Below are 10488 nucleotides of genomic sequence, written 5' to 3' on the forward strand. Positions count from 1 at the left end.
TTTTTTTTTTTTTTTAATTGTATACACTTTATATGTATTTTCCAGGTGTTATTCAAAAACATTGATTACATTGATTTCTTCACTAATGAGATGTGAGAAGGCAGGTGTATAGTAGAAAAATTAACTGTTGTAACTTCTACCAAAGAAAAGGGACCTTTCAGTATCCTAGTGTAGTTTACAATTCTCGACTGTGACACTGTGGAACTCTTTGAAGGTACTGTATAGTTCAGCTTTCTAATCTGTTGTGTTCCAGCTCGCCTGTATTCATGCCTTGATCACATGAGAGAGGTACTGGGGGACGCTGTGCCTGATGACATACTGATTGAGGCAATTCTGAAACACAAATTTGATGTGCAGAAGGCTTTGTCCGTGGTTCTGGAACAAGATGGTGTGCAGCCTTTGAAGGAGAAGAGTGAGCGAGCAGTGTGCGCAGAACAGCCTTCAAAAGGTACAGAACCTTCACCTGCTCTGCCCGGATGCTGCACTTCGCTCTCTGTGTGTCATTTGCCTTCTAGTTTGCACTTTTGTTAAGAGTTTTGATTTCGTTTTATGTGCATGAGTGTCTTGCCTGCATTTCTATCTGTGCCCCACTCGTGTAATGCTGTAGGAGGTCGGAAGAGGGTGTGCAGTCCCTGGAGCTGGAGTTCAGGATGGTTGTGAGCTACTTCGTGGGTGCTGGGAACCAAACCTTGGTCTGCTGCAAGAGAAGAGGGATTAATGCTCTTAACCACTGAACCAACTCTAGCCCGAGTTGGCAATTTTCAACCTGAGCATTATGTTCCCTTCCTGTTAAAGTGTATGCATACCAGTAGCACAAAGAAAGTAAAGTCAGATGAAAGAAACCATTTTCCTTCTTGTTAGTTTCTTACTGAGCTATTGTCTTTTAAAAATCTCAATGAGATAGAAATGAGAACCTAGCTATTAATGTTAAAAATTCCTCTGTTTATATTGTGGATGATTATAATTTCATGTTATTTAAAAATATCATTAAATAATATTAAATACTGAAATTATACTCATCACATTTTCATTTTTAGCTAACATGTAAGAAAACAATAGATCTTTAATGTTAAAATTATAGGGTTGGGGTATAGAATGTTATGGACATGGAGAAGTGTGGTGCACATGTACTAATTGTTACGAGTTCTGCTAGTGGGAGTTGATCATTTGTTCCTGGATTGATATGTCCTTTAGTCTTTGCATTAGACTTCTGCAGATTTGCTAGCCAACTACTTTGAAATCAGTCCTTTTCTTTGGGGGGAGAGAGCTGAAACGTACTTTTAATTGATCAGGATGTCTTTCGTATTAATAATGTGTCCTTAAAACACAAAAAGAAAAAACACAGGTGTTGTTTGCTTACTGTTTTTAATGTCTTTAAATACAGAATAAAATGAACCCAGTTTTTTTTCATTTCTTAAAGTTTTAATGAGGTTATCATGATAATTTTACTATGATAGACCTTCACAGTCACGAACTGTATGATTCAATAAATTCATGACAGCTAGAACATTGGTACTTACGGTTACATGCGCAGTGAGCATAGCATGAAGGTAACTTAGGTTGTTAGAGGTGACACTCCTTTTTATTTTCCTCATGGTCCCTATTGCTAAATAATAAACAAGTATCATTTATATCATGATCAAGAGATGCACTTAGTAATTAAATGCCTCATTTCATGTCTCCTTTTGGTTGCTGTGACTGTCTCCTGCAAATGTCAACTCATGCATCTGAACATTAATGGCTCTTGTAAGGTAAGGAGTCTTATTTTCTTCCTTTGGAGTTTCACCCCAAGATGTTCACCATTCTTTTCTTCAATCAGAAAATCATTTGGATAGCAGTAGCAAACCTTTTGATTGTTGTAGCTCAATAGCAGAATATGGATCCCATAGTTCTTCACTTGAGCCACGTCACTATTTACTTCATAGAAAAGAGAAACATGACAGATCCCAAAGTGAAAAGGAACTAGAATCATGTAAGTTAACAAAAGAGCTGGCTCTAGCTCACCTGATTCATGATACGCCAAGAGATTCTTGTGCACGCCAGCCGTCAGCCAGACTGCCACCCTCAGCCAGCGGGCAGAGTGAGCTTCTTAAGAGCCTAGGTGCTGATGAGGTGAGACCTCCTGCATCTGCCTGTGCTCCTGAAGAGGATTTTACCTTCAAAGGGATCCGAGACTTAGAGTCCCCAATGAGGGAGGACATAGTAACTAGTGGTTCTTTGGGAATTCAGAGCAGCTCACTACCTGATTTTCAAAGTACTCCCGTGCAGAATGTCTCGGGAAGCTTAAGTAATCCACTGCTCTTATCTAGCCCAGTGGAAAATAATTCCACTATAAACACTGAAGTTGAACAAAGTGCCAAGAATAATATTGTAAAAAATAACAGTTTACCATTTTCCCAGCGTGAAAGTCCATCCCTAGCTGAGCTGTTTGAGGAACACAGAGGAAACAGCTCTGGCCAGTGCTTTACTTTGTCTGACCTGTGTAACCAGTCACCTGCCAGCTTGGGTTCCCTTCCCCTGTCACAACTGGCAAACCGCTCGCAGTCTGCTAACGGAGTATCAGAGTTAACAGGATCTCTGTCATCTTTGGCATTTTGTAAAGCTGCTCCCACGAGAGACCTGGAGAATTTATCCCTTTCTGATTTGATTGCAAAAACGATTGAACTAGACGATTCTCAGATTAAGAGAGATTCTTTTGAGCTTAGTTTATCTGAAATGAGGAGTCCTGAAGTTGATTCAAATATTGATCTTAGTGTCTTGATAAAAACTCCAGAGTTTGTCCCAAAGCCTGTAGTTGCCCCATCAGTTGCTCTAACACCAGACACTAAAGTTCTGAGTTCAAAGTTAGGGAAACCTTCCAGTTCCACTAAGGACAGTATGAAAGCCAAAGGAGCCTCCCTTGCTAGGAAAGCCCCTCTGTCTCTGCCGTGGACCAAGGCCCTTGCTGCTAGGCCCTCAGCTTTCGCTTCAACGCTGTGTCTTCGTTACCCACTGAAAAGCTGCAAGAGGCGCACTCTTGAACTCTACAAGACTTTCCTTTATAGCAGACAAGTTCAAGATGTATCGGACAAAGAAATAAGTCCTCTTGCAGCAATAACGCCATTTGACTTCAAATCAGCGTCTCCTGATGACATTGTAAAAGCTAATCAAAAGAAGGCGTTTACTAGAGAATAGGGACACAAGGGAGACTTGGCTACTGTTGTAAGCTTTTTAATGCAATGTAAAGGTTTTGTAGGATCATTTTATATTATGGAATTCTAATTGTGATTTTTATTAAAATTGTCTTAAGTCCGTCCAGTATAACAACTTAAGTCAAGGATTTTTATGCACTGAGAATTTTTTCCCCGATATCTTGGAGTAATGACTGGTTTCATTTAAATTGCTAGCTCATAAGAGTGTATGTTTACAATGTGCAAATAGAAACATGATATTGTGAATTGGACTTCAGATACTTCATTTGATATCCAACTTTCTGAAGTTTTTTCTATGAAATATTTTTTGTCCTTTTTTCTTAAATGAAAGTGCAAATACTTAGGATTGTCATGGTCTGAAGATTGTTCTCAGGAAATAGAGCATAGCTGAGACATGCTTGTACTTTCAACTATTATTTGTATCATTCCTGTTTTATTATTTTACTTAAGTGACTACTGAAACTTTCCTATTAGAAAAACTTAAAATTCTTGATTTTTACAAACACTATGAAATATGGTTAAGGTGATTTTTTGATGATGAAGATCTTTTAAGGGACCATGTATATATTGGAATTGGATTAATACATACATTATTTTTATACATTATATATTTTTTAGGCTTTAAGGTATCCTCTTTAAAATAAACATGTAGAATGTATTTGGAAGTATGTTTGCATGTTATTTAAATAGTTTTACCAGATCTCTGACAGTTGCTGTAGAGTGAATAATGAGATATGGATCCTTTCTTCTTGTTCCTGGTGGCTGTGTGCCCAGCACTCCCCAAGCTCCCCAGTGGCCGAGCCGTGAGAGTGCTTGTGCTCAGTAGAATAAGGATACTTCTACACTGTGGGTCCTCAGCTAGAGTTAGGAGTCACCAGAGAATATTTTCTAAACGTAGTTACTGTTGCTGCTTTTCAGACTGGCTGACTAGGTTTCTGAGGGAGGCCCTTGGGAATGTATTTTCTAGATGATACTTAATGTATCAAGTGATACATATGTCTGCTTCTCCTGGAGAATTGTGAAGTAAAAAATTTTAATGTCAAATATATCAGAGCAAGTTAATTTCTAAAAATCAGAAATATCAAGGACAAGTTACTAATCAGGGATAGTTGTCTTTTGCCTAGAATGATAAACAATAGTGTTAATATTCCTTGCATAATGTTATTTCTTCATAAATATTGAGTAGCTGCCCACTAAACATTTTTTTTCCTGGCAGCTACTTCACTATTTGGTTGTGTGTGTGTGTGTGTGTGTGTGTATATGTGTGTCTGTGCGTATGTGTGTGTGTATGTGTGTGTATATGTGTGTATGTGTGTGTCTGTGTGTGTGTGTGCGTATGTGTGTGTATGTGTGTGCGTATGCATGTGTGCGTATGTGTGTGTGTGTATGTGTGTGTATATGTGTGTGTGTGTATGTGTGTGTGTATGTGTATGTGTGTGTGTATGTGTGTGTGTATGTGTGTGTTTATATTCAGATTGGTTTTTCCAGTAGTTTCAGCTGTATGTGATACTGCCACATCCAGTATTTTACTGAGCCACAATACAAGTCCCACAATGTGTTTGTAACTATTATTTCATTATTTCTAATGTTTAGGAGACTATAAAAACCACAACATGCATTTTAGGATTAGCATTAAAATTTGGGTTACCTTTAGCCACTGTCTTTGGTTTTCTGGTCTTCTACCTCTAGTGGTTTAGTATTCCAACTATTTAGATGTTATGTGCAGGTAGTGTTCAGTTTAGAGTTGAATGTATTCTTAGAGTTTGTAACGCGTAGTACTCCTCATAGATTAAGCCCTGTGTAAGTGATTCTCTTTTCACACAAAGCCATATATTCAAATATTCATATTCAATTTCCACTTGATCCATACTGAAGAGTATGATAGTATTATTTTACTTTTTATGATAGAGTAGTTTTTAAGAAGAGAAACAATATGTTGTAAACTGTACTTAGTTAGGTGGGCTGTGTGTACTTGTTGGCTGATTAGGATTGAAACTACCACTTAGTTTTTTTCTCATGCAGAAAAGATATATATATTACATTTACATGATATATATTTTACATATATATATGTGTGTGTATATATATATAATTTCTTCTAAAAAATAACTTCCTAGCCTTCCTGCTTCTTTTGACTTGGCTCCTAACCTGTCTGGCATGTGCTTAACAAGGTCTTGCCCTTCTGACTGGGAATGTTACAGTTTCTGAGACTCAGAGTGAAGCTGAGAGTCTCCCTGCTGTCTGTCCCCCTTGCCATGGTCCCTGGCACAGAGCAGGGTGTGCTCATTGGTAATAGGCATTGTGACTATGCTTACAGCAAGTGTGTACAGCTGCTGCTGTCTGGTAACACAGGGATGTTGAATGTGTTAGGGTTACCTTTGTTTCCTACTTCAAACATCCACGTTGACACGCAAAGGCATCTTTGTGCTATGATCAGATGCCTCCATTTACATAGGAATACAGTAAACTTGTTCTAAATGATGGAAAAGATGTTCAGAATGATGTCTGTTGCTCTTTGTTCTCTTTGATCTTTAAAGCTCTGTTGTGTTCGTGGGCATTTTGTCCTTCTCATTGTAAAGTTCATGGTTCTTGGAACCATGCATCCTTTCTGCTCAGGCTCTGGCTGTGCCCTGCCTTTCCTGTTCTGCTCCCCCTGCATTTCCCCCTGTGCGCCCTCTGCTTTGGACCTTCCTTTCTTCTACCCTTTCTCAGAAATAGCAATAGCTGTTAGAGTTGATATTGCTATGGGGCTGTCGTGTGTCTAGCTGTCACCCCCAGTGATGACACCACGGAAGGGTTGTGACTATAAAAGGAAGCACTTCAGAGAATACAGTGCAGAGAAAAAGAACATGTTTGTAAAATGTCTGCTGTCTTCTAGATTGGCCTCGAACAGCTTGTGTTTGGATCATATATATTGAAAATGAATTATGTATCATCAACTTTCTCTTATGTTCACAAATGTATATATGTATATATACATATATTTGTTTATAAAATGAGTGTGTATAAGCAAAGATAATATTGGATAGAAAGGGAAGAATTAATAGGAATTTCTCTGATAGTTTTTATATTTGTACCTATAATTGCATAAGACTCTGTAATTGTGTAACTAATTTTCATGCTATGGAAACTTGTCACATTTTGAGTGTATATATACATTTTTATAAAAGCTACATTGAAAGAAGTTACAATTCTGAGGTTTTCTTAAATCAAGTATGAAAACATTGTTTCCCCATTAGAAGTCTCTATAGGAGTTTGGTATTTCTGAATGGTGTTTTGATAATTTATCCAGAAAGTACTACTTTTCATATTACTATAGACAGAAACCAAGCCACGGGCTGTGAAGAATTTTTTCCAATGTATTCATCATTTATAGTTCTTTTTCCCCATGGAATTGTGCATGCCTGTGTGCCTGTGTGTTTGTAATTTGATATTTTATGCCTCATATAGAAACATAAACATTCATACAGGTTACTGAGGTGATGGTGGGAGGGGCAAGGATTGAGAGCACACTTCCTGTCTTGTCACGCCTGACTTACTAAAGCAGACTGGTTTAGATGCAGGCCTTATGCCAAAGTGAACAGCCTGAGGAGTCTTACTTCAAAGACAGGGTTGGATGTAGGCTTCTACTTACAAGTTGCAACACTTGTAACTCCGAAAGAGATCTCTCTCTTTTTGTCTCCTCATCTGAACTGCTACTTCTTGATTTTTCATTAGCATTGTCCACTGTTGACCCAGCATAATCTTTGATGCCTTTCTTCCTGACCTAACTTATAATTGACTGCCACTCTTATGTCTGACTCAGGAGTAAGTGTTTATTTAGATACACATACATGTAGATAACTTGTTCTTATTGTTTGGGTTAATTCTATTCTACAAGGCGACTGAGACATTCTTCGTATAAGACATGTATTACTATGTCCTATGATTACTGTGTCCTGTAACTGATGAGCCACAGGTGGCATGCACACTAACCAGTCTATTCAAGAGAGATTACTTAATATGTATTATTGCATCTCATTTCTGCATTAACAGTGAGCTCACAGGTAATTAACAGAATATCTCATCTATTGTGCACTGTTTTTGTAACACATTTCATAGTTTTCTGATGTTTAGGGATTGTAGACATGTCAGTATTCTGCTTCTAAGAAGACAAAAAATAAGCTGGGCGTTGGTGGCGCACGTCTTTAATCCCAGCACTTGGGAGGCAGAGGCAGGTGGATTTCTGAGTTTGAGGCCAGCCTGGTCTACAAAGTGAGTTCCAGGACAGCCAGGGCTACACAGAGAAACCCTGTCTCGAAAAACCAAACCAAACCAAACCAAAAACAACAAACAAACAACAACAACAAAAAAGAAGACAAAAATAGAAAACCATGACACCAAATCACTGAGAAGCCCGTGTTTATAGTATGAGAGCTTGAAATAAGGAATAGTGCTGCCATGTTTGACCTCACTTGGGATCTTATCTGTTGAGGACTCAAACTGTCCAGTGCTCTGTGCAGGCCTGTAAGTGATGGATGGCCACAGTTCCTTGAGTGTGACTTGGGAGTTACAACTACATGTTGGAGAACATTGGTATACCCATTTTTTGGTCCATAAATCAAGGGGATCTGACATAACATCATCGCCCCACTGGTTCCCATCGTTAGCTGTTAGCTTTTGGAAGGACTGCAGAAACAGCTAAGGAGTTTGTTGATTGACCGCATTACCTCTTCAAATATTTCATGCACCAGACCCAGTATAGTTCCTCTGAGATGTTCAGATCATTTCCTCTTGTTTGCCTAATTGTTCTGCTTTTATTTCCTAAGCCCCTGAACCAAATGTGTTTAGTTCATCCACCATGCAGTCTCCCAGTACATTCCTTGAGCTTCCTCTTCTCCCGCCCCTTGCCTCCTGTGCCTGCCTCCGTTCTCTTCAGACTGGAGTCATTGTGTCTACCCCTGCAGACTTTTTCTCTTGCCTTTCCATATTTTTAAATTATCTCTATTCTTAGAAGTTTTCATTTTTAATTTTTGTTTACTTTTTTCTGTTTTAACTTCAGTAAGTTTTAACAACATGTGTATATATATTTATCTAAAAGCAGAATTATATGTATGTATTTATAGACTACAGAAAATAGTCCTTATAATCATTGTTACTTCTGATTCCTATTTTGCCATTTCTTAAATTTTGGCTTAGTTTGGGCAGTATTTCTTCTGTCACCCATGCTGGCCCACAGTTCACTGTGTAGCCAGTCCATGCTGACTGCAGCTTATACCGTTCCTCTTCAGCTGCCTCGTTGTTGAGTTGACAAGGTGTGTACCACTGCTCTCAGCTCTTGGGTTATATTTTAGAAGATATATATTTTTTTTTTCAGTTTTTAAAACAAGTTTGTCAGTCTTCTCAAGATATTTTGTTTGAAAGTTCTGATTCGTTATGTTAATGAATATGAAATAATTTATTCTAATACCTTTGACAGAGTCTTTTATTTTTTCGCTTTGTGTCTTTAATTCGGTGATACTAAGGGCTAACATAATAAATTTGGTTTCCCCACAAATATTTTTACCTTTTAAAGAAAAGTAGGTTTACTATTAGCCCTGTTACATACAATTTTTTTTTTATACAAAATTTTTCTCTATCTTGGGGCGCTACTAATACTTTTGAATTTCTTTTAGGTTTTAATATTTTTGTAGATTTTGTTTTTCTGAACTATTTTCAAGTAGCTTTCTTCCCCTATTAAAGTTTAGAGAATGGATGTTTAGTGATCATAAAGCATCATCATCTGGAGTGAAGACAGCACTGTTTCCATGGCTACAGAGGCTTTGCTAGTGTTACTAAGTATTCGTGTTCTCCTAGGTTTCAGTCAGTATCAGTCTCCTGTGATGTACAGCCCCTTGGATCCTCTCCACCATGCTAGATTCTGTTGGCCATCATTTTATGACACGCACACATAAAATTAGTTTATATTGTTGGTTTAGCACTTGCTGTGTATCCAGGATTGGTTCAAACTCAGGGTTCCCCTGCCTGAGCCCTCTCAGTGCTGAGTTTACAGGTCTGTACCACCATACCCATCGTTGTCTTTTTTCCTGAGTCCTTTATCTTCTCCTCCTCTCAGAAGATCACAGAATCGTTTCTGAGTTACTAGGACATGGTGATGATTTTGTGCCTTATATTTTCATGACAAATAGCAGATTGTGTCCCTTGTTTGCTGTAGTACCTTTCTTACTTTCTGTTCTTGTGTGACTAGTATATTGGTTACTGTTTTTGTTGCTGTGATGAGCCTTCCAAGCAGCTTGGGGAATATTTGCGCTTATGGTGTGGGGGTAAAATCCACAAGGCCAGAAGCATAAGGGTCAGGTTCTAAAAGCCTGTAACGCGTTTCTTCACCGAGGCTGTACCTTGTGAAAGTTTCAAATCCCTCCAAAGCCCTGTCACTAGCTGGGCTTTTTTTCTTTTTTCTTTTTTTTTTCTCTTTTTTTTCTGTCTGTTAAACAGATGAGTCTGGGACTATCTCAAGTTAATACAGCTAGCCAGTCTGAGTCTCTCATATCTCTTGTAGCTTTCATTTTATTTCTACCCTTCCTCTCTGTGCAGGAGCTTTCTTCCTGATCTTCCTTCTCCATCTTGTTGATTGTGTCTTCTTCTGCATGCTTGAATACGTTGGCTGTGTATGTGTGGGGTGCCTGGTTCCTTGCTGAGGCGGGGCACCATCAGATCTCCTAGAACAAGCCGCCATGTGGATGCTGGGAGCCAGACCTCGGTCCTTTAGAAGAACAAAAAGTGTTCTTTAACTGCTGAGACGTTTCTCCAGCCCCCTCACTCTAGTTCTAAAAATCTTTTATCCTTTAAGCTCTTCTTAGCTATAGTATCTTTACTATTGTTCATGCTAAAATATGAAATTATTTTCCGGTGGTTGGAGAGATAGCTCAGCGATTAAGAGCACTGGCTGCTCTTCCACAGGGCTTGGGCTCAATTCCCAGCACCCACATGTCAGCTCACAACTGTCTGTAACTCCTGTTCCAGGGGATGTAACACCCTTGCACAAACATAAATGCAGTTAGATCACCAATGTACATAAAGTGAAAATAAATTAGATTAAAAAGTATTTTCTCATTCATATTCTGCATTCTTCGTCTGCTGTTAAGTTTTCTTTATTTTTCTTAGAGTATCTCCATGTCTCAGCCCGTTTGAATATTCTTTATTTGAGGAAGAGGGAAATTATTTAGTTTAAAAAATATATTTACTTCATATTTTAAATTCTGAAGCCGGGCGTGGTGGTGCACGCCTTTAATCCCAGCACTTGGGAGGCAGAGGCAGG

General features: G+C 38.5%; 1 protein-coding gene across 2 annotated transcripts in view; it reads left to right on the plus strand.

Moving 5' to 3' along the window:
* Hbs1l (HBS1 like translational GTPase) overlaps positions 1 to 10488 on the plus strand; it is a 72288-nt gene that overhangs the window by 10433 nt on the left and 51367 nt on the right. Inside the window, exons 4-5 of one of the 2 annotated variants that reach the window (XM_021173801.2) lie at positions 254 to 448; positions 1757 to 3859. In XM_021173801.2, the coding sequence (XP_021029460.1) occupies positions 254 to 448; positions 1757 to 3174 (1613 nt within the window). In that variant the 3' untranslated portion in view covers positions 3175 to 3859. Of the gene's footprint in view, positions 1 to 253; positions 449 to 1756; positions 3860 to 10488 lie in introns of those variants that run through there. The other variant, XM_021173802.2, reaches the window with a different exon arrangement.

This window comes from Mus caroli, chromosome 10 (genome assembly GCF_900094665.2).
Source record: "Mus caroli chromosome 10, CAROLI_EIJ_v1.1, whole genome shotgun sequence".
In the NCBI taxonomy this organism is placed as follows: domain Eukaryota; kingdom Metazoa; phylum Chordata; class Mammalia; order Rodentia; family Muridae; genus Mus; species Mus caroli.